The sequence below is a fragment of the Ochlerotatus camptorhynchus genome, unplaced genomic scaffold (genome assembly GCF_037179485.1).
Source record: "Ochlerotatus camptorhynchus isolate MF236.1 unplaced genomic scaffold, CSIRO-AGI_Acam_v1.1 ptg000185l, whole genome shotgun sequence".
Classification (NCBI taxonomy): domain Eukaryota; kingdom Metazoa; phylum Arthropoda; class Insecta; order Diptera; family Culicidae; genus Ochlerotatus; species Ochlerotatus camptorhynchus.
Genome location: NW_027040675.1, coordinates 3,349,562 through 3,374,170, shown reverse-complemented (window position 1 = coordinate 3,374,170; position 24,609 = coordinate 3,349,562). Strand labels below are relative to the sequence as shown.

Genomic DNA, 24,609 nt, shown 5'->3' with positions numbered 1-24,609 from the left:
GATATTAAACCACTCAGCACACTTATAGAAACAATAACCGAAAAATTTGATCCTGTTCATGTTCTGTTTATTTTATCGTAATCTAACGAGTTTGTTGGTCTACGACATTTTCAACTATCCCCGTTCCCTCATCCCTCGATCGATCGAACCCATTCCCCTAGACATGCTTCTTTCGTATCGCGGAAATGTTGCATGCCAAAAACGAAAAAGAACAACGAGACCTCCTACAATGCAATTGCGGTAATATAACGAAACTTTAGAACTGAAACGGAACGTGAAAACATAAAATTCACACTTCATACTTCGAGAGCCCTTCCTCTCCCCCTAGATGAACTTATAGAGATAGTTTTTACAGTAGTTGTAATTCCGCTCGCTATGGTGCTGTCAACTTTTGCCCTCCAGGTGCTTCGGCGTGTCGGCGTAGGTGAACTTGAGGCGGAACGCTTCCGCCACCAGGACGCCGATATGCGAATCCATCCAGCTGTGGGTCGGCAGGTTCTGCAGCAACAGCATGAGGCCCTGTTGGAGGAGAGGATTCGGTTGAAATGATGTAATTGTAGTTAGTTGGAACCGTATTATATACATTACACCCCTATTCAGCATTCCGTTCAAAACGGATTCCCCATAAGAAAAAAAAAAATATGGGAAATCTGTGTCGAACGGAATAGAGATCAGGGGTGAGAGTCTCACACAAGAGCCTTTGAACTGACGTTAACCGGAAGTCATTTCCATTTGTATTTTTAATATTTTTTGCGCGTTTCGCACAAAAGTAGACTCCCCACTTGCGTTAAAAATAATCCCTCAAAATTTGTTTCATCCTACTAAAAAAATGTTTTCAAACTTTTATCACCATTAACTAGTAGGATATGTGAGCCAGTTTTGGTACTAGTTCGTAAGCATATTTAGTTTTCCCATTTTATAAAATAGAAACCCCCATGTTGTGTGAAGTAAGCTACATCCCTCTATTGAAGTTAAGGCTATTCTGAATATTGATACGTGACATATCTGTTAAATTTCAGTCACAATAATCTTAAGTGTCGGAACAAATGAATTCTTTTTCTTTTGCGACTTAAATTTATGTCATGTAGAATTTTGCTACTGTGTTACCTAACTTATAACGAATATACGAGGATACGAGTACCCCGAATACAACGTATAGTTCGTCTAATTTTACATTTCAAATCCTATGCAAAATAAGACGAGTCATACGTTGTATTTGGGGTACTCGTATACAACGTATATTCGTTATAAGTCAGGTAACACAGTAGGTCTATGTTGCGCGGCGTGTGAGGTGACTGACAGTCAAGTGACATCGAGTCACCTCACCTCATACTAAAGAGCCTGAATTTATAAAGATCTTATCCATTTGACAGGTCTTCTGCTCGATTGGAATGACTTTTCCTAAGATTTTGACAGATAATCGATTTTTCCAATTTTGACATGTCGTCTCTTTATAAATTCCGGCTCTTTATATGCTTTTTTGTTATTGCTCAGTTCACACCCTGGCAGGCTACTGCCTACCGATCTGCACTTAAGCCAGGCATGAACCTACGGAAATTTAGTCGTGGCCTATGCTAGAGCGTATAGCATAACGACTTTCCTTTCACTAGCAGGCTTTTTGGTCCCACTAGCGTCCTATTAGGGGATAGTAAGAGATTAAAAGAATAAAGAAGAGAGATGTTGTTGTTTTGCTGAAAAAAAAAAGCACGTTGGCTTGTTGTGCAACATCAAGTTTGTTCGCTTTCATTCCGTTCCAAGGGGCAACGTCCATCGTCGTCGTACTCAAATACCTGGGAACATCCAGAGGTGCACAGGGCCAACGTGCAAGACTTCCATTCTGGGCAGCTGCTTGACCTGGGCCCAAGTATAATTCCTATCGGCTTGCTTAATTTACTTGTTAACGCTCCGTCGCCTTAGTATTTGCCTTTGCTGCGATGTTCTGGCGGATTTAATTCATAATCAAATGCTTGCCTGCAGACTTCGTTTCTATTGCTATCGGCTTCTGATGACATTTACATCTGAGATCCATTTGTGAGGCCACCAGCCACAAGTTATATACCGCAGGCAGCGGTTGATGAGACCTGCAGCAGCTTTTGAGTGTTCTCCACTGGTGCTGCACAGATTCCACGTTTTAATCGAAGTTTCGAATTTTGGTACGTTGACCAATCTGATTTGATCTCCGCTTTTGTGTAAATGTAATATTATCACCGACCTTATTACCATCACCTAAGTGTGTGACATCAGGTGTACGCTCCTCTGTGTTTTCGTTACCAATACAGTTAATATGACACGTTTGTTGCATTCCCGTATGTCTCAATATTATTCTTGCTGAACCACCGTCAAACCCACTATCCAGAGGCAGCGAGCCACCTTAACACCTGAAATTATACAAAAACAAATCAAACATTAGCACCAACCCCCCCCCCCCCCCCCCCCTTTCTCGATTGCAACAGCTCCAAGCCATGCAACAGGATCATTTCGTGCCCCATGACAACTTGATCCAGTTGCTTAAAGGTTCATTGTTTAGGCGCCAGCCGGGATAGACTTGGTCCTGTACCAAATGCATTCCTTTTCTCCATTCCGCTCAGCTACTCGCAATTGATTGTGATATAGTGGGCGGAATATTATTAAATGAGACAATTCAATGCAGACGTCTTCCAAATTTGGCCGATCGTCAGGTAATCAGTGGGTTACCACCTGGCACCTCTTAGCAAGCACTATGCTACGAAGCAGACCGGAAGTTTCAATGAACAATCTCCCCCTTTCAGGCTCTTTATATGCTTTTTGCATATATTTGACGTTTATTGCATGGAATCAAAAATTAAGAGTGTAGGGTAGAGCGCTACTTCGTCGTAATCGCCCATTTCCGTTATATCGATCAGAAAAGATCAATAATATCAATGATTTCAACGTGCACAAATCAATAATAGGTTTGTTCCGATGCGCTAGCTCATTAGCTACAACATAAATCCTGTTAGAGCGGATTGTATGAATATTTACGCTCATTGTTCTCAAAACAAAAGAAGCGCTGCTAGCGAATCCCCTTTTTCTACGTTTATCCGTAGGACGAAGAAAATCTAATGGCGTTTCAATGCGTTACGACGGAATTGAAACTCGTAGAACGAATTTAGAATCAAGAAGCAGTGTTAGATTTTAGACAATATCTCAACAATTTGTGACTCTTTATCAAATCCAATGGTACGTATGGAAAGGTGAATAAATTTGCAAGTCATATTTGACAGAAATATTACATTTTTTGGTTAAACTCGTTCAGCAAAGAGAGGTAAAGCGCGGGTTGTGCTTAGTAGGACGGAAATTAGATCAAAAATCCTATATCAACTTCTCATAGGCATAGATGTTAAAATCATACCTAAATAAGTAAGTGATAATTTACTGACACAAGCAAGCTGAAATGATATTGAGGTTTGGATAGATACTGAATTTTGGAGTTGGTTGGAAATGCTATCTAGCATGTAGCTTTAGTGTGATAATTTATTAGCTAGAGAATGATCTTAGAAGAAGGGAAGGTGGATAGTTCCGTTAGAGTACGGCAGTGTGAAAATTGATTAGAAATTGAAAATGAGCGAAGGGCCATGAATGCGACAGTACAAAGTCAAACGCACACCTGTTGCCTAACCCGTACGATGTACGCGGAGATTTGAAGTATGTCTTCAAATATACAGGCAAAAAGTGTTCGCCCGCCTTTGCTCATTACCCCACGTTGCCGAGAGCATTTCCAGTCGATGGCAGGATCATTCTGTAGCTAATAAATTATCACACTAAAGCCTTATGTTAGATAGCATTTCCAACCAACTCTGAAAATCGCAAACTTCGCGTATGAAGTATCATAAAAGCACTTTGACTGAATATTGGACATTTCAATATACTGAAGAAAATTTGGATTGTGATTAGAATTCCAGGCGAATATTGAGGAGAAGTTAATTGATCTTCTGAAGAGAATTTTTAAGGAATTCCTGAACCAATATATAGCCAATTTTGAGGATAAATTAAAGGAAAACTAAGCAGAAATCTAAGAGAACTGAACTCTGAAGATAGGTCTAAAGAACTTCTGGAGAGGAAAGACATTTTTTCGAGAGTTTCAAAAGAAATTCTTAGGAGAGTTTCAAGGGAATTCCGAGAAGAGTTCCAAGAAAACTTGGAATAGTGTTCCAAGGAAATCCTGAACAGAGATGTATAGATTCGAAGGTAATGTTGGCAGAACTTCTAGGGATATTTTACGAGATTTCCAATTCTGAGTAAGATTTCAGGACCATTCTGAAGTGAAAGCCATTTCAACTATTAGGAATTTGCAGGCCTCCAATGAGCATACGGAGTAATTTGAGCACTCCCTTCTTCTGCAATATTATACATTATTTGATAAAAATTACTACACATTATTTAGTTTTATTTATCAGACATTTTGTTGTTTTAACGAATGATTCTTAATTCTATCATCAATTCATTCATCTAACTCTTGATTTCTCCAATGTTGGCCATTTAGGCGACCTGTACCGGTTCCGATAGGGCATAAAAGGACACTTCCAAAACCTCATGTACTGGTACCGTCCGACGGCTCGAAATTTATGATTTTTCATCCAGAAGTAAAAAGACATCATGCCATGGACAGTAAGGTGAATTTGGCCACATCCGGATACCCAGAACTGGTTTCGGTGAGGCCCCAAACAGGACAATTCCAAAACCTAATGTACTGGTACCGTCCAACGGCTCAACATTGATGTTTTTTTCATCCTAAAGTTAATAGACATCATGCCATCGACCAACAGGTGGATCTCGCTACATCCGGATCCCCGGAATCGGTCCGGTGGGGCTCATAAAGGACATTTCCTAAGCCTCATGTACTGATATCGTCCGATGGCTCAAAATTTATGATTTTTCAAACAGAAGTGGATCTGGCCATATCCGGCACCTAGACCCGATTCCAGCAGGGCCCCAAATAGGACGCATCCTAAACCTCATGTATTGGCACCGTCCGACGGCTGACCTTTTTTTTTCATCCTGAAGAAAATAGACATCATGCCATGGACCGAATTGTGAGGCCACAATTGGGATCCTGGAACCGACAGAATAGAGGAAGCGGAAGAGCAGTGGGAATGTTCGGCCACAAAAGGAACTGCCAAATTGTTTCCATCATCAGTTTCAACCCGACAGAGGAGGCTGATCGAAGCGACGAGGCATCACTACAATTTGAAAAAGAAACGTGGAGTCACGGTCTGTACTCTCAGGTCATTAAAGGGGGCAACACTCAACTAGTGCTTTGATGTTAAATTGGATTACTTTCGAAACGAGACCCATTTAAACGGACAAAACTGTCAAACTGGGCGCTTCATGGATGATCAATCTGAGTCTTCCATCAGCCTTGGCCTGCAACGAGAATTTTCGGCTGATGCGAGAGGGATGGGAAAGCTACTTTCCACAATAGTTTGCAAATTATTGAGAAAGAATAGATTTTTTCTTAGGATGAGGGGACTAGCATCGAATCAACAGTCAACCACGCTGGGGGGATACTGCATCGATAAAATATGCGAAAAATATTCCGTATTTTAGATGCAAACAATGCATCACTTACTTCTCTTATCACCAAATACTGGGGATTAAAACACATAGGGTAGGTGAACCAGCTATTGTTATACGTGCCTATCATGATGTGTTCCAATTATGGCCTATGGAATTTCCATGGCTGAAAAAAATATTTACTAGGGTAATTTGGCAATTAACCATTTAGTCAAGCTTTTGCATTCATTTTCTATCAGATGTCACTACTGTTGTTTGCGGTGACTACGCATAATCTGTTTTCCGTTAATTGTCCACAGATGACAGTGCAGTGCAACATATGTTTGGAACCTCTATACTCTAAAAAATCTTCAGACGTGACTGATATGTATTTACAAAATCTCAAATATTACGTGACGTTAGTTACAGATTGAGTGTATTTAGTGTGTATGAGACTTCGATATTTCCGAGAAACGAGATTTACGTGAGTTTCAGGTATGCTAAAAAAATCAATATGGCGTACCAAGCGTGGTGGAAGAACTCTTCAAAGATATAAAATATCACAGCATCCTGCTACAAATATTAGACGATAATTTGATTAACATTAATTTAATGGCATCGGCATTTTGAGTCTGCTAACAGTTGTTAATATTTTGCCAGAAATTAAAAAAAAATATTCATAAGCATTTCTACCTCATAATAATCAAGCAGGCAATAAATTGCAACTTGCAGATATAACTAAAACCCATGGAATTTATATCTAACCGATAAAATTGCATAATATTGACTGCTTATATACATACGTTCCACAAGGGGTAGTCACTTTACACACTTATTTTGCGTTAACTTTGGACGTAGGACTACGTCTGTGATTTCTATATGGGGGTACACTTTGTGAAAACCGAAAATGGAGCATGCAACAAAATTATGAAAGATTTTGAACGTTGACAACTCAGCTGCCCCTTGACCAATTTCAATAATTTAATCACCAATCAATCAGTAATATTTCCACGCATCTTTTGAATTTAAGACTTTATCATTTTTTAAAATGTCACTATTGAAAATTGTACGAATGTGCAACTGTTGCTATGATAAATAAAATTATCACCGATTGCCTGCGAAAAGCGATTTCCCTAACACAGATTTCAAAGTTGAATTCCATCCGGTCTCACCAAACGATGTTTATTCAATCACCGCGTGGTGAGCGGTGATGTTCTTCAGTACACAACGAAAGGCTCCCCGCAAGCAGCTAAGTAGCTATCAAGGCTGCCCACAACCGCTGATCGAATTCAGTTCCAATCACCGTGTGTGGTGATGTCCGATCATTGGCATCAACAGCAGCAGCAGCCAGCAGTGTTTTCGTCGCGTGGCGTTGAACATTGTTCGCCAGTACACAACGAAAGGCTGCCTGCAAGCAGCGAGCTGCATCCCACATGAGCATCCATGGAAGGAGGAAGAAGCCGCACTGCTATTGATCGGAATCAGTAGCTCTTCGTGAGTCGCTGTGGGCCATCTATGTCAAGCACGTTATACAGAAGAATATAAACAAAGAGAACCCCGCTTAAATTCCTATTCCTACACAAAGCACAAGCTCCTGCTGCAGTTATCAAATAAGATTTATTATATAAGACCACGTAGTCCTACGTCACCATTGCGTACAACCAACAATCAATACGAAACTAACGATTTTAAATTGGCTCACCACTTTAGTAGCCTATTGGTCCCAAGCAAACGATTAACGTACCCTATTCTAGTTGAAATTCTATTACTACACTATGTTTGTTTTGATTCGCTATGAAAGTTTGACAGATAACATCAGGGGTGTGTGGATTCATGCAGAACATGCAGGGGTGAGTGAAATAGCTTGGGACTGCTTGGGACCGTTGTTCTGGTACTGAGTGAGCCAAAAATAATAATGATTTTCTTCGGGACCCAGTGGTCTTAGAGTTACCTCTATGGTACAACCCCATAGGGCTGTCCCTTGTAGTTTTTTTCTCAGTGTGCCGCAGCTGTGCCAAGCAAGGAGCTGCTAAGCCAGTATTTTTCTGTTTTGTACCCACACACTTACAATCAACACAAAAGAAATACATGCGGTGTAAGCGACAGCTGTAAAATATGCAATACAGCCGCAAAGTTCGCATGTGTTGTTCAAGTTTGTTATGGGCCATAAATTTATAGACCAGTTAAGAGGGTACTGTCAAATTTGTGACCCATAGACCTTTTAAACGCTAAATCGTCTTCCTCTATCCAGCACGCATGGATGAATCGACGGTTTGTTTTCCTACTAATCTGTTTTCCTCTTGCTCGCACTCGTTCGATATAAATGATGCAGTAGTGTGCTCTGATTAAATGTCAAAAAGCTCTATAGTGTAAACATTTGATGTCACTCCCGTGGTGCCAAGATTGCTGTCACTGGACTGCCTTGGTTTGCTTGTGATTAATTTGCCTTGACACTAGTCCCGAAGTGACGTTTTTTCACACACATTTTGACAGTTCCTTATGGGGTTTTGCGTTGGAGTGAGAGAATAAGAAAACGTCCGCATAGACTGACAGTTACATATAAGATTTCTTCATAGGAGTAAAGAGTTACAGAGCTCTCGTCAACGCCAATGGCATGTTTGGCAATGCGGTTATTTGACAGTTTAAATGTTTTGTTTTGAAGTGGAATCCGAACCAAGATGACGATCCAAAGGCAACCCAGCTGGACAAGATGATTCCGCACTGGCAGCATTCGACCGAGTTCCTCCGACCGCTGCAGCTGCTTAGCAAAAACCGTATCTGTGAAGGCCCAAGCGCAATGACAACGGAAGCGGAAAAACTCGATCTGAGGAAGCCTACTTGTCGGATTGAAAACTAGTTAGAACCAAATCGGCTTCGGTTATACCATAAAGGTAACTCTAAGACTAGTAGATCCCGAAGAAACGTGCTCAACTTTTTGGCTCAGCTCTGGTACTTTCTTCGGTCCCAAGCTAATCGATTCACCCCTCGAAACATAGGAAAATCCACTAACCCCTCATTTTATCTGTCAAATTTTCATAGCGAATCAAAACAAACATTAGGTAGCACTAGAATTTCGACTAGAATGGGGACGTTAATCGATTTGCTTGGGACTGAGCCAATTTAAAATCGATAGTTTCGTATAGATTGTTGGTACAACGATAGTACAACCAACAATCAATACGAAACTAACGATTTTAAATTGGCTCACCACTTTAGTAGCCTATTGGTCCCAAGCAAACGATTAACGTACCCTATTCTAGTTGAAATTCTATTACTACACGATGTTTGTTTTGATTCGCTATGAAAGTTTGACAGATAACATCAGGGGTGTGTGGATTCATGCAGAACATGCAGGGGTGAGTGAAATAGCTTGGGACTGCTTGGGACCGTTGTTCTGGTACTGAGTGAGCCAAAAATAATAATGAATTTCTTCGGGACCCAGTGGTCTTAGAGTTACCTCTATGGTACAACCAACCGGTGGAAACTAACAATTTTAAGGTGATACTCTAAGGAAACCTTAGCGTGAAACTTTAAAGGCACAAATGTCAGCTTCTATAAAACATACAAATTTGAAGTTGCTACTCCTTGTTTGCTGTGCTACTACAAACAGAGAGTAGCAATTTCAAATTTATGTTTTGTGGAAGCTGAAATTTGTGCCTTTGAAGTTTCACGCTAAGGCTTCCTTACACGGAAAAACGAGTTTATGCATTGATGACTATTTTTTTAACCACTTTTGGGAGCTTGTTCGAGCTGTCATAGAGTGGTTGAAATTTATAGCAAAAAAGTGTATAGAATTTAGACATTTCCAGAGAAAACCATTTTTCAACACAAGTGTTTAAATTTTATTCGCTATTGGTTGAAAAAAAACTTGACAACAATCATTTTTAGAAAACGCGGCAGCCATCATTGATCAACTTTTTCGCAGGTAGATATATTGTTTATAGTATATTAGATACAATTTAATAGTAATTTATCATTCTCTTTTCATTTCCAGAGTTCGATGAGAACTACCAGAAGAAGCCATCAACGTCGCCAGCAGTGGGAATCAGGAATTGCTACTTCCTTCGCAATCGAGTGGCGGACCGAAAATGAAGTTTTTTTTTCCGTTTCCGACTTTGGAGAGATGGAAACAACTTTCAATCACTAAAATGACCTTTCCCAACATGATTTCCGGTTCATTACAGTCTTTCCCAAGCAGTAAGTACTACTGTAAATATTCTTCTTGCCATGGTATTAACCCCACAATGCTTCGCTTATAGACTGAATCGGACTAAATCGTCCTCCTTCCAGCAGGCTGAAACGGCTTTACAACATCATCGACATGGCAAGGTATCATCGCGGATGGACCACTGGCGGAGCACCGACCGATACAATTAACAAAACTTCGTCTACACCCACTGCGGGTTTGGGTGACTGCGGGATCATCTGTGATACAGAGCATGATCTATTTCATCGATATACTGCAGAACGTCGTGGCGCAAATAGTTCCGGCCAATGGAAATCATGTGTAAGTATTGCCGTATGCCCACGATCATCAGATTTTAATAATAATTGTGCACCTGATGACTGTGTTTATTGATCAAGAAATACACATAACTTTTTATTGGTTTTTTATTTTATTGCTATCATAATAAATTATTTTGAAAATATGAGAAATCAACCATTTAAAATCCTTCCGGTGTATAAAATTTAACCACTTTTGAGAAAAACGTCTTTATTCATTAATGATTAAAATTTAATCACTTTCGAGAAAAACGCGTTTATTCATCCGATGAGTAAACAGCGTTTATTCATTTTATGAATATGTGCGGGTTTTCTCGAAACTGTTTAAAATTTAAACATTAATGCATACTTTTTTCTTAGCGTGTAGAGTATCACCTTATTGGCTCACTACTTGACTAGCCTATTGGTCCCAAGCAAATCGATTACGTACCCCATTCTAGTCGAAATTCTAGTACTACGCAATGTTTGTTTTGATTCGCTATGAAAGTTTGGCAGATAAAATGAGGGGTTAGTGGATTTTCCTATGTTTCGAGGGGTGAATCGATTAGCTTGGGACCGAAGAGAGTACCAGCGCTGAGCCAAAAAGTTTCATTAGTGTAGTTGAGTCGATCATCCCTGTGTCCTACGATTTTCGGAATGCAGTTGAAATCATCGATAATTCCAGGTCCGGATGGCATTCCGACAGCTTTTTTGAAGAGGCATATTGAACACCTCCTCACTCCTATTCGGTATGTGTTTGACTTGTCACCGACTAGGGGAGTGTTTCCGTCCGTATGGGAAACTGCCGTTATGTTTCCCATATATGTGAAAAGCAATCTGAAAGACGTTAACAACCATCTTGGAATCTCTGCATTATGTGCTCTCTAAACTGTTTGAGTGTGTTGATGAATCCGCTGCTGACAAGCAACAGCTGAGTGATGATCAACATGGATTTATCTCAGGTAGGTCAACCACCACTAATCTTTTGTGCCTTACGTTATACGTTACTGATCCACACCGATGTATCTGAGGCTTTTGATAAAATCAACCACGCCATAACGATAGCAAAATTGAATAGACTCGGCGTTAGTGGTGGCAAGTTGACGGTTTCAGTTGGTGGATTCCAATCTAACGAGTTTTTGGTCACATCTGGAATTCCTCAAGATAGTCATCTGGTGCCCTTGATAGTTCTCATTTACTTTAACGATATTAACCACGTACGTTCCTCGGCTATCCTACGCCGATGATCTTAAGATTTACCTACGGATCTAATCTATCGCTGATGCTTTGCGTGTCGCCAAGGATTTTACCAGTGTGTACTGTTTAAAGTCGTTGTACTGCTCGAATACTGCTTTGGGATCCGCACTATCAGAATGGTTCGGAGAAGATTGAATCTGTTCAACGCCGCTTCATTCGTTTTGCTCTCCGTCGGCTTCCTTGGTGAGATCCGTTCCGGCTACCGAGTTACAGAAGTCTATGTAAGTCTTCAGTCGCGCAGGAACATCGCTAGGGCTATGGTTGTAGCGGACACGTTGCAGGAAATAATCGAAAGTTTTTTTTTTTTGTATGGAAAATCCGGGTCGAACGAAAACGAGAATATGGTGCTCAATGCCCCGTAACGTGGGTAGATCACCTTTTCGTGGTACGTTACGGGATGTAAGATCTACCACCGATTCCTAGTCTTGACTACTTCAAACTAGGGGAACAGGATTTTACAGTAATCAAAGGAACACATCTTAGTCCTTGTTACTTTTTATGCCTTGTTGATAGTGATAAGTCCTCGGGTTGCGTGGACCGAGGATGATCTTGAAACAAGGAAAAAATGAGTTAGTTAGTCTTCACCTATGTGATTCCTAATCTTCTATTCGTTGTTTCCTAGTTTGAAGTGGTTAAGACTAGGGTTCTGATGCATGGTCATTATCGGTGTCATGTCTTGTTTTTTTTGCTAAGGAATCCAATTTTGACTGACAAAGGGGCGCGCCTTTGGAGGGTGTTTCAACACTCCGAAGGGTATAAATAGCGGGACCTTTCAATTAGAATCGATTCCTTGCGATAAAGGCAAGAATGACAACTGTATCAAAACCGAATACTTCATCATTTCTCAATAGTGATGGAGTAATACGACATGCACTAAACTAAGGATACGGGATATACTACAATAGATCAAATTACTGGTCGCAGTGGTTTTATGTCCCGAACAGAGGAAAAAAAAAAAAAAAATGGTGCTCAATGGTAAATTATGAGAGAATTTGAAAGGTTATTTTAAACTGCTCGAATAAGTCTATAAATGGATCACATCATTCGAGCTGATTAAAAATAATGTTTGCTACCACTCAAAGATTGCCGTGGAACAATATTTGAAAAAAAAAATCCTTTAGAACTTTCCTAAAATCACTGGCAGAACTGCTCGACACTATGATTAATTAGTACCAACTGATGCGTTGCGTTACTGAATCTAATTTGGACTCGTACCTGAAAATCCTTCTCCTGCAGCAGCTGTTCGCGCCAGTGCAGCAAAAACGCCGCACACACGTACAGCTGGAACACGGCGAAACCGTCCGATTCGGCCAGATAGGTGTCCCACAGCCGGATCGTACAGTACAGTGGCAGTTCACGGGTTAGCAAGTTGTTCATCCAACGGAAGGAAAACTGCAGATAGTCGACGCCGTGCGCCTGCAGGTGCCGATGGAGGGTTCCTGGTGGGAGCAAACATTGCGGAATAAGTTAATTCAGTCTATCCGTCGCGGAAGATCGCCGATTACCGTCAATTCGTTGAATGAGTTCCTTCAGTTGGTTCACCTTCTCCTGGATGCCGAGCTGGGCAAAGATGTAGTTGTCCTGAATGCAGTCGAGAAACTTGGACAAACACCAGAAAGCGTCCGCTTCGATGATGTCCCGCTGTTCCAGCGATAGGGCACCCAATTGGCACTGCTCAAGATCCTTTTCTGGAAGTTTTCGAAAAAAAAACAGTTATTGATGACTAAAGCTGTAGCAAGCTTACAAAACTTACCTGCCCCGACGGATTCCTGCAGAAACACAATAAAGAACGGCGTTACCAGGTCGTTAATCCCCTGCACATAGCCGGAAGCGGGATGCCGGATGGCCCAAATAAACAGAATCCGTTCGAACATTTCCTGTACTAGGTTCTGCTGGAACAGAGACACGTGTGGATTCATCCGGGGCACGTCGATGTGGATCTGTCGGTACGTGTCCTGTTGGGTCTCGTCCCGGTTATCCACGTGGAAGTATTGCTGCACAAGCTTCTTGTAGTCGGCTCGCTTTCGCTCTAGAACGGTATTTCTTCGTTCCAAACTCGTCGGTAGATATCCGGACAGAAGTCGCCACGTTACGGCGCGCATCCTTCGAGGAATTCCGGACCAGCTGAGTTCCTTCAGGGCGATCAGATTCAATAGCGGTGCCTCCAGAATATTCGTAAACTTTTCGTACTTGGATTCGCACTCGACGTCCTTGGACGCCACATTGGACGATAGCTTTAGCAACTGCGGACGGCCTGGATATGCATGAAACCTCTGTCGGTAACTGCAATAAAAAAAAAAACGCGAAATTCCTTTAAAAAAAAGCCTTCATCGGAAACCGACCTCAACCAACTCTTACCGATTTTCGTTGACATGATTCAGCGCTTCGTAGTTCTGATGCTGCTGATCCGAAGTCTTCTCGTCTTCATCATCCCTCTCGATACTCCTATCAATCTTCAGTCCATCCAAACTTTCCACCACGGTCACCGTTGTCCCCCCACCGGCCCCCATCGCAGCACCGCCTCTATGAACACTCACCTCCACCGCCGCCGTTGCCATCCTTCCCCGTTCGCCACCACTCCTGTGAGTTTTGATAACATTCAACGCCGCCGACTGGGAGACCTTTTTCGATATCCGAGCCGATGTATCGACCGTACCGGAAATGATGCAGAATTCGTCGTCCCCCAGATCCCAGGCATCACTCACCGATTCCTGGTAGTCCTGAAACGAATTGCTCGAACTGGGCCCACCTGGACCGCTGCCACCCCGAACCGCCCCTCCCGGACCCATCCTCGAGGCGGCCGTCGGACGACCCGGTATCCTGCCGGAGTTGTTCTTCCAGAAGGACGAACCGGCATCGCTGCTGCTGCTACTACTCATCACTTTCTGGTTTCGTTGAACCCCCCGGGCACGAGTGAGTAGAATATCAATGAAGGCAGAATTGCTGAGGTGCCTCTGTCTGGTCTGCCTGCCTGCACGCACCCTAATTAGCTGACGACGATGATGAGGCTGCGACGAGGTGAATTTTTATTGTTGATCATCCTTTCCTTGGGCAGCGCGGGTGGACGGCTGTTGCGACCGGGAATCGGTCTCCGCTGTGATCAGGACTTTAGCCGGCCAATGTTTTCGAGCTCAGATTGTGGAGATCTCGGCTATTTCAATGCTTATTTGGCGATTGAAAATTGGTAAATATTGGAACTCAGTTCGTGCAAGTCGAAAAACTCTAATAAAATTTTCTTCCTCTATTTTTTGACACATACACATTACACGCCGAGGGTGACAGATTCAAACAGGAGACGAAATTTACCTTGGTTGAGTAAAAAAAAAAACACTCAGCTAAATAAATGCACAGTAAAAATCAACGGTATTACAGTATCCTCCCGCTAATCCGACGCCTCGATAATCTGGAAAATGGCGGATTAAAAAGTATAAACATTGATAAACATGCGTTTGAATACATTGCGTTGTAAGCTTGCTGTCTGTTTGTTTTGATTTTTTAATATTGTTTTTTCAAGGTTTTTGTTTAGTAATTTCGGCGAGAAATACCATAAACGAATGATAACCCAATAGAATGATAGGTAAAATACAACATTGTCCAATCCTATTGAGTTTTCATTAGTTTCAATTAGATAGCTGAAGAAAAGACCTAATAAGTTAACTATGCAGCTTTTAGTTGTTTCGTTACTGTTTCGGAAGTTTGGATAAATCCATTCCTCCGGTTCTAATCTGGCTAACCTAGAATCTAGATGCAATAGTTTTCTTCGCAGGAACCTCCAGATATCTCTGACATGTTGTCAACGGAATAGTTTGTGTATCGTGTGTCGTGCTCGCGTCGCTTGCTCGCCATCTTCAAACGTCCGTAGTTTTCGAACATAACCAACTGAAAAATCTTACATGAACAGTTCTACCTTGATGAGTTCTCTTTTCGTGATTCTCTCGCTATCTCCCTCTGCCTACAAGATTTTCGTGCGGGGCTCTCACACACTATCGCAGCACAAGAATCTCCTGTTCTCTTTTCCACGGTATCGACAATTGATTCTCTCCGGCTTTCTTTCTCACCCACAACCTATTCTTCCAATTCCATTTTTGAGTCCGAAGTTTCTGAATTCTCATTTTATTCATATAATTCTGATATACACTCTAACCACTACATCGTGGTTTCTAGTTCTCCAGGACATGATTCACAATAGGGGTTATCTCCTACACCTCGTTGAAACAGCAACTCTTTATGCTTTATATTTTTGTGCATTACCACAAACCAATTTGAGGGCTGCGATGATATTAGAACTTTGTTGTGAAGATATTTGAAAACAGTTTTCTAGTCGCGTTGTACAGCTGATACAAATCCAGGATCTGATTTCAGCGTCAGAAAGTGAAGATATAATCCTTGGAATGATATGGTGTTGATCAATTGATCCGGTAAGTGAGACAGTTCCTCCTTCAGTATAGTTATGTGGTTGAAAATTGCTGGAATTGTAGTGTTTGGATTCCCCAGGAAGCTGCTCAATAGTGGAAGTTGCTGTGCGAAGTTCGTCATCCGATTAACAAGCAGAGTTTCCACTTTTGTTTTTGGACAATGTAGGTTTAGACCACTTCTAGATTTTGGGATAATTAGATTTGCAAATGCTATTCTTTCCAAAGATTGACCGTACCAACTGAACTTCCCGATATGTGCCTTTATTTTCGTAGCAAGGTTACGAATATGCATTTACCTCAATACCCTTAAAGAACCCAATTCACTCGGTCCGTGGCTTGCTTGTCTCCAATTTCTTGACCGTCCCACACTTCCAAGATCCTGCTCCACTTGGTCTAACCACCTTGCTCACTGTGCTCCTCTTCGTCTTGTACCGGCCGAATTCGAGGCAAACACAATTTTTGCGGGATTGTTGTCCGGCATTCTTAAAACGTGTCCCGCCCATCGTACCCGTCCAGATTTCGCAACTTTCTGGATATAGGGTTTGCCATAGAGTTGCGCCAGCTCGTGGTTCACCCTACGCCTCCATACACCGTTTTCACATACCCCGCCAAAGATGGTCCTAAGCACTCGTCGTTCGAAAACACCCAGTGCTTGCAGGTCTTCCACGAGCATCGTCCACGTCTCGTGCCCGTAGAGAACTACCGGTCTTATCAGCGTCTTGTACATGGTACGTTTAGTACGAAGGTGAAGTTTAGCCTGACCTCAGGGTCTTGTGGAGATCGTCCGGCAATAATACGCCGACGAATTTCTCTGCTGCAGTTGCTATCTGACGTCATCAACGATCCGAGGTACACAAATTCATCCACCACCTCGAACTCATCTCCGTCGATTGTCACGCTTCTGCCTATGAGAGCCCTATCCCGCTCAGTTCCTCCAGCTAACAGATACTTTGTCTTCGACGTATTCACCTTTAATCTCGCCTTTAATCCAACCTTCTCTGCTTCACGTTTCAGCCTGGTGTACTGCTCCGCCACGGCCTAAAACGTTCTTCCGACAATGTCCACGTCGTCAGCAGATGAATTGGCTGGACTTATTGAAGATCGTGCCCCGCACGTTTCATAACACCTTTTAGCGCAATGTTGAACAGGAGGCAGGAAAGACCATCGCCTTGTCGAAGTCCTGTGCGAGTTGATAATGGTTATTAACAACCCATTATTTCTAAGGTCCACTTCCAAAAAACCATAATATATAAGGTTAAAACTTTTTCACACAAACTTTCATGTAAAGTTCCATAACCATTTCAGTTAAACCATAGAGGTAACTTTAAGACTAGTAGGTCCCGAAGGAACGTGCTCAACGTTTTGGCTCAGCTCTGGTACTCTGTTCGGTCCCAAGCTAATCGATTCACCCCTCGAAACATAGGAAAATCCAGTAACCCCTCATTTTAGCTGTCAAACTTTAATAGCGAATCAAAACAAACATAGTGTGGTACTGGAATTTATACTAGAGTGGGGTACGTTAGTCGATTTGCTTGGGACCAATAGGCTAGTCAAGCAGTGAGCCAATTTATAATTGCTAGTTTCGTATTGATTGTTGGTTAAACTTTAGTAGGGATTATAAACAATGTTTAACCATTTTCGGTAAGGTTAAGTTATGGTTCGCGTTCATGCGGGATGTCACACCAACCGGTCAGCACTCGTGTTTATTTCAGTTACCATGGGGACGTAATTAGTGATTAGCCGCAGTCCCTTTCAAATTGTCGCATTATTTATGAACAACCCGAGGGGGAAGACGGTTTTCATTTGAGTACATCTCAAATGCTCTTTTACTTAGAGTTGCTCAGAGCTACTCTGGTTTGCTCTGGGATCTGATCTAAATTGCGACGAAAACAGAATTAGTTTGGCATATAGACATTGAAATCTGACCATGCAAATGTTAGTTCGGATGCAATATTTGAGGTTCATGGAATCCCTTCACTTCGCGTTTTCACTGGTACTGGCCATCCAGAAGTCATACAGGTGGGCAAATTTAATGAAATGCTTGCCTCTCTGCAGCAGACATGTAGATTAACTTTGAACTTTGCCCATTAAGGCTCTGAACCATTTGGTGGATTATTTTAACTTTTGGTTAAAATTTGACAGATGAAAAGTTATTGATTGACCCTGCTATCCGAGCTTGGTTACTTTTGACAGACAAGAAGTTAAATTTTGACAACTTTGGCTGAGTTCTTCTCGAAAACCGGTCGATCGACAGCACAGGGATTTTCGAACATAGAAAATAACTTTCGAAGTGTCACTTTTAACCATGAGTTAAATTTAATTCGGCAAATGGTTCACAGCCTAAGTAGATCACCAGATGTGTGCCCGTGAAATTGCGAAGTGGTTAAACCAAATTGTGTGGAAAATGGATTCCGTCATTAGTGTCCTTACTTAATGGAAATGATCTCTTTTTCTACTAGTTTTTCCCTTGTTCCTCCCACTCAACCCTTGTGCCATCCATGACTACTGTCCGGACTTAACTCTTCTATTATCAACTCTGCTGGCAATCATATCCTCAAGTTGAGGACCTAAACCATGACATAACGCTGAAAATGACAAATCCCCCTGCGACTCCTTTGTTGTTGTTGGTGTGCAGATTAGTCCTGGACACGGGCATTGAACCTCCCGCTACAGGAGGACGATGAATGGGCATGTGCCACCTGGGAAGAAGGACTAAGCAATGGGTGCAACTTGAAATGAATTGGTAGGGTCGTGATTGGACTGCTGCTGGTGAGAACTTAGGATTTACAATCAGAAACTGTTCCGTTGCATTTGTCATAGAGGTTTTGGCTATTTTCAACTGTACAGGATATTGCCACCTTAATACTACTGAGCATCCAGATGCTTAGAGTAAGCGAAAAAATAGATATTCCCTTCCAGCAACCAGCTCTGGTGAGGACATGTACTTGAGGATAAGTCCTGCGAGTTCCAAACTTATAAATATGATTGCTTGGGCTGCGCTGTCAAAACAATCGAGATAATACAGCCGTTTATCAGAGAGCAAGAGAGTTCCTCAGAGTTATTCTGGATTGATCTGAGTTTCTCACTGTCTTCCCCCTCGGAACAACCCTTACATTTGAAATGACGTTTCACAGTCATCTAGTGATGTCCAATTTTTATTCGAATAATCGATTAATCGATTAACCAACAGAAAAGTAAAATTGTAATCGAATATATCATGCCGATAAACTTCTCCAGAGAATCATCACCCATCGTTTCAAACATGCTTTGCATTCTCATTAGTGGAAAAATGACTGCACAGCGAACAAAAAATAACCAATTATTGGAAATGACGGCTTCGGCATGACAGACTATTTTCGGCAACCCAAATTAAAAACGCTAATTTCACTGGATTTTCTTACGAACACACTTCTCTGAATGCATTCAAACGTTTCTTTAGGCTTTCAACTTCAATTTGATTACATTTTTTCACCGAGAAAAAGTAATCTAGCAGGGTTTTCTTGAAATGAAACACACGTACTTCAACATGCTGCTGATTTCGAGTTGCCGATGAAAGCACAGCCGTTTAACACGCAGCTCAAATAGAAAGGTTGCCGAATAAAAAGATGTTGCCCACAATAGTCGCTCTCACTAGAGAAGATTGGAGCTTTGTAAAAGCGTTTCAAAACAGTTTTTGATAATTCTTTCGACTGAAATTGTTAGAGCAGCTGGCAGCAAAAGATTGTAAACAAACCAATACTGCATATTTGTGCGTTCCTTAGAGAAAAAGACTATAGAAAAATGATCGCTGCTTAGGTTGCCGAGAATACGTAAATTCCCCTAGTTGTTAATCGAAATTAAAAAATGGGACATTTCTGATTTTGATGTGATTGTTTTGATAAAAAAGAGCGCTAAAATTCAACTCAACCGAGGAGTCAGCATAACCAGAAAAACACCCCGAATAGAAATTGTAATGTAGGAAACATCAGCATCAGGTACCTTGCATACGGGGGGATGAATTTGGGGAAAGGGACCATGAAAGAGGACACTAAAATTGAAAGTTTTTTTCGTCCGACTGTTTCATCTTACACGGAAACGAATCAAAAATTTAAATGTTCATTCTATAAACATATTAATCATTCAAAGTAAATTCAAAACATGTTTGCATCAAAAATATGTATTTTTTGATTAAATTCAAAAGCATGTTTATTTCAACAATATATGATTTGAGTAAATTATTTTTAGCGTGTCATGCCTTCACCTGTTTTCTTGTTTACATTCGGCAGAATTTAGCTCCTGCTATTCCTCGGAACTCAACCGAAAACGACCCGCAAGCAGCGAAAACTAAGTCATCGATCAGGAAACCCATCTAGGCAATCATCCAAATAATGTTCCAGCTCGACAAAACCAGCGGAGCCCAAGGCAAAACCCCACAATTCAACGTCACTCCATCGTTTCGCCGATCGTCATTTGACCCTCCCCCATGACATCGAAAAAAAAAAACGAAAATCCGAAATTCTGAATCTATTCCGGTTCGTCCCCCTTCCCTGTAGAAAGAAGCCGATACCGTGGAGGCATCATATTTGATCCCGGACCAGGATGCCACTACCTACAGACCACCCTTAATCAACTCCGAAAAATGGCTGGAGTTTAGATGCACCTGTCTGCAGATATTTTTTTCGAATTATTTTGTTTTAAACGCTGTACAGACTGGAGAGTTATAACATGTTATAACGGTTGTCAAATAATTGCAACACAGAAACCACCATCAAGATAGCGCTATAACATGTTATAACTCTGTAGTCTGAACGTACTATAAAATAATTTAAAAGTATGTATGTTTGTTTTAAAAATGAACAGCATGTTTAAAATAATCATATTTATTTTTGTTCCCATATTGACAACTCATACAAAAATATTTAAGTTTATTTTCAACACGAATATTTTTAAAATAAACGTAGCATTATTTTTATTTTAAACATCGATATCACATGACTTTTAACATGGAATACGTTTGAAATGAACCTATTTTTATTTTTGTAGCCAGAACAAACAGAGTTTACGTTTAAATTTACCTCAAATATGTTTGTTTCGACAATAGATTTTTCTGCGTGTAGCATTCTTTTTTGGTCACACTGGATTCCAAAGTTATTTTTGCTTCGTTTGAAATGAAGTCACCTTCTTTTATAGCCTACAAATGTTTCAATGGATGTCCAACTAAATGTTACAACTCAGTAAGATAAAAGTAATATCAGATAATGTTAGAAATTCTCGAGACCCTCAATATTGAACAGAAATAAATAATCTTTAATAATAATTTCATCGGCCTTTAAAAAAAAAATCGAATATCTCCCAGCTCTACTTTAGTTGGCTCAAATCAGTGGTGTCGGCACATTCGGACGATACCCCTTTTGGGAAGAATAATTTTTGACGTGACACTTTTCTGACGCTTCTCGCGACGAATCCGCGGAGTCTTCTTCTTTCGTTTCTGAGTGACTTTTCCACCAAAAAAGCATCATCCATCCCATCCGCAGCGAGCTCCTGCACCGATCAGGAACCATTCTCATCCATCCGCAGGTTTGGCCGTAGCGGAAGAAAACAGGAATATCGAAGCAACGTTAATCATCGTTCGTGCCCCCCAAAAGAGGAAGCAACCAATGGCAAACGTCGGAAGTGAGTAGATTGTTCCGTTTCGGGTGCGGGAAAAGAGGGAGTGTTTGTGTGTGGTGCGATCGAACATTTTTGTTTGTTTGGAATTTGCTGATGGCTGGTGGGGATTGTAGGGAAAATTTTGCATTTTCCCCGTGCCGTGGGGTGGGAGTGAATGAGGAAAGGAAAAGTAATGGGTTTTTCTTCTTTGTTCTACGTAGGGGACAACATGCTAAACGAGGAACAGGAATCGTCGCAATCGAACAGCTCGAATGGTTCCGGAGCGCTTCAGCAGCAGCACTCGAGCGGAGGTGGTTTTCAGTTGAAATCGAGCATCCTTCGACAGCCTGCGACGTTCGGATCGGGGGCTGGTGCCGGAGGAGGATTCGGAGGAATGTTTGGTGGTAGTTCCATTGCCGGATCTTCCGGGCCAATCAACAGTTTCAATATGAAACCAAGCGTGCTGAAGCCGTCACATTTCGGAGGTGGCTTCGGAAGTTTCGGCGCACAGAAGAAAGACGAAGATCAGACAAACAGCAATAGCTTTGGGGCGAATCCATTCTTAAAGACGCAGGTCAGCGAGGACGACGGATCGCAACCGAAGAAAGAGGATGACAAAACGGACAAGGAGGAGAATGTGGATCCGTTGGCGAAGCTGAACCGAGGCACACTTCCCAAGTCGAATCTGTTTGCTAACGTGAAGGCCATTACCCAGAACACGGGCTTCGTGTTTGGACAGAACGTTCACGAGCGGGTTACAGGGGAGAACCTCCAATCGGATTCGGGATCGGTCGCGACGGCTGGACTGTCCTTCTCGAGTACTGTCGCTACCACAAATAGTAATGATTCCTCGTCGTCAAATCCGGCTGCTGTTGGTGGCGGCACTGCTGCTGCCGCCGGGGGAAGTGGAACGGTGGCAACGGGCGCAGCAGGTGGTAGCAAATCGGAAGGAGGGGACGAAAGTCTGGAAGAGGCAGCTCGGCGGTACGAGGAAAGCCGCGGTGCTCTGAAGAGGAAGTTTGATGAGGTGGAAACGCTTACGGGGGAGGAGGACGAGCGGAACGTGGTGGAGGCCAATTGTAAACTTTTCGCATTCGCCAAGAGCAACTGGGAGGAACGAGGCCATGGCACCGTGCGGCTTAATGATAACGATAGTAAAGAATCGAGGGTTGTCTTCCGGCAGGCGGGCAATCTCCGGGTGGTCATCAATACAAAGGTGGGAAATGGTCTTACCTTCGGAAGGTTAAAGTCTAATTTTGCTCTTTTTTCAGGTCTGGTCCGGTATGACTGCAGAGCACTCCAGCCCGAAGAGCCTGCGTCTCACCGCCATGGACAACAACGGTCAGGTGAAGGTCTTCCTTTTAATGGTAAGTGTCTTCCTTTTGCCCTTTTCTTCAGAGAGTAAACTTTTCTTATCGTTTAATCCCCCTTATCGTCGCAGACCCGTCCCGATGTGATCGGTAAGCTGCACAAAGAGCTAACCAAGCGTATCCAGGTGGCGAAGGAGCATGCCGACGAGGAATCGCTGTTGCAGGACGACGAAGCCGGCAAGGAGAACAACAACGATAATGCTGCTGCAGCCAATGCCACCAAACCGATCGAATGCGAAGATGCTCCGGGGACGGACAGTACGGTCAAGGAAGGGGACTCCGATGAACCTTGCACGAAAAAACGACTCAGTTCGTCGTCTTAAGCAAGGAAAAAAAAAAACCAGCGCATAAGATTATCATCAACTCTTAACTATCTATTCTAATTCTACCCAACTAAAACTCCCCACATCGAAATTTGATCCATTATTGCTGCTTAGATTTCTCCTACGATTCCTATTCGATAACTTTTGAAAGTGAAAATTAAGCTACGAGTTCGAAAGTATTCCACTAAATTTCATTTTCCTCGTTTACTATTTTAATGTGTACTGGAAAAAAAAACCAAGCTGGTCTAGATGTTGAAATTATCGAGTGAACACAGGATTTCACCAGGATGGTGGTGATTGCAAAGAATCTTACAATTCGCGTACGACGACAGTAGTTATGGAAGCAATTATCGTTCTCAGATTTGTCCTCTCTGTCAAATGCGATAAAAAAAAATTAAACCAACAAGCTCCCTTACCAATAGGGCGGCAGCTTATCGCGTTCTTATGCCGACCACATTGTGTGGTTGATTAGAAATAATGCTGACTTCTTCGATCGTATCCCTTGATGATGCGGTTTTCAATTCAATAAACATTGTCGTACTCGTCGAAAATTGTAGTAGTTCATGTTTGTGTAAAAAAAAACCGATCAAATTCAGTGAAATAAACAGATGAAAAATGTGGAATGAAAAATAAATCGACGCTGTTTGGAACTATTAGCGCTGAAGGTAATTGTGAAATTTTTATAACATGTCTATTTCGCTAAATGCGATTAATTTATCGGAAAAGAAAATTGCATCCAGCGTGCAGGTCAGGCCTAACTGCGATGATCGAATTTCTCTTCGCAGCTACCACAGTTACTGTAAACATTTCAAAAAAGTTCTATCTGCATTGATTGATTCTCTTCATCGACTTTCTCTTTCGCTAATAACTCAGTTGCAAAACCTTTCCCTGTTGTATTTGACGTTTTTGGCGCTAGATAAGATACTGATTTATCAGACTATGTGGTAAAAATTACATAAAATCTGTTTGCATACCATAATAAAAAAATACATATCCGAACGATAACCCAAATGATCGAACTATTCCACAAATGGTTTGTATGATACTCTGAACACGTCGTTAAGCAAAATAACCATACAAATTTTATTAGGGTAGCAGTGGTTATCAGAAGAAAATCGATCAAAGCAGATAGGACCTTTTGAAATGTTCATCGAGCAGTTAAGTGTTTCCGAAATTGTTCCAGTACAGTGTAGTAAAAGCATCATTCAACGCACCGAAAAATGTTAAACAAGCCGAGTTATTAAGAAAAGAGAAACCCGATGAAGAGAATCGACCAGAAAAGCGAGATTCTGTTAGCTTTATTTGCTGTCAAATTGACATTTGAGCAATTTTTAGTTTACACGGCGTGCAGATTAGCGGGGTTCAAACTAAACAGTGTTCAGATTAAAAACGGTCAGATCACCGGGGGTCCACGGTCCGGGGGTAAGTCACTCTGCCACCTTGTGACCACCGACAGGGTGTTTATGTGTCGAACGAGCTGTCAAAACGTTAAGCGGCACAACACAATGTTTAGTGGCAACCATGATTTCCACAACGCTGAAAATGACAGATCCATCTACGATCGTAGTTGTTTATTGGCGTTGACGGGGACTCTGTAGCTCTTTACTCCTATGGTAAAATCAC

The 24,609-nt window shown here is 41.8% G+C and overlaps 2 protein-coding genes across 2 annotated transcripts; one reads left to right on the top strand and one right to left on the bottom strand.

Moving 5' to 3' along the window:
- Positions 1 to 299: 299 nt before the first annotated feature.
- On the bottom strand, positions 300 to 14,476 carry Tbc1d22 (TBC1 domain family member 22). Its single transcript, XM_065223185.1, has 5 exons — positions 13,609 to 14,476; positions 13,004 to 13,533; positions 12,756 to 12,938; positions 12,466 to 12,689; positions 300 to 519 (listed from the first exon to the last, which is right to left on the bottom strand). The coding sequence occupies exons 1-5, from the start codon at positions 14,127 to 14,129 to the stop codon at positions 385 to 387; spliced, it is 1,593 nt and encodes a 530-aa protein (XP_065079257.1). The 5' UTR covers positions 14,130 to 14,476; the 3' UTR covers positions 300 to 384.
- Positions 14,477 to 21,101: 6,625 nt separating this feature from the next.
- On the top strand, positions 21,102 to 23,603 carry RanBP3 (ran-binding protein 3). Its single transcript, XM_065223107.1, has 4 exons — positions 21,102 to 21,317; positions 21,515 to 22,509; positions 22,565 to 22,660; positions 22,735 to 23,603. The coding sequence occupies exons 1-4, from the start codon at positions 21,302 to 21,304 to the stop codon at positions 22,984 to 22,986; spliced, it is 1,359 nt and encodes a 452-aa protein (XP_065079179.1). The 5' UTR covers positions 21,102 to 21,301; the 3' UTR covers positions 22,987 to 23,603.
- Positions 23,604 to 24,609: the final 1,006 nt, after the last annotated feature.

Coding starts and splice junctions, on each gene's coding strand:
- Tbc1d22 (XM_065223185.1), bottom strand. CDS start 14,129: ATGAGTAGTAGCAGCAGCAGCGATGCCGGTTCGTCCTTCTGGAAGAAC. Junction 12,690..12,755: donor ACTCATTCAACGAATTGACG/GTAATCGGCGAT, acceptor TGCTCCCACCAG/GAACCCTCCATCGGCACCTG. Junction 520..12,465: donor TGCAGGAGAAGGATTTTCAG/GTACGAGTCCAA, acceptor CTCCTCCAACAG/GGCCTCATGCTGTTGCTGCA.
- RanBP3 (XM_065223107.1), top strand. Junction 22,510..22,564: donor GGGTGGTCATCAATACAAAG/GTGGGAAATGGT, acceptor CTCTTTTTTCAG/GTCTGGTCCGGTATGACTGC. Junction 22,661..22,734: donor TGAAGGTCTTCCTTTTAATG/GTAAGTGTCTTC, acceptor TTATCGTCGCAG/ACCCGTCCCGATGTGATCGG.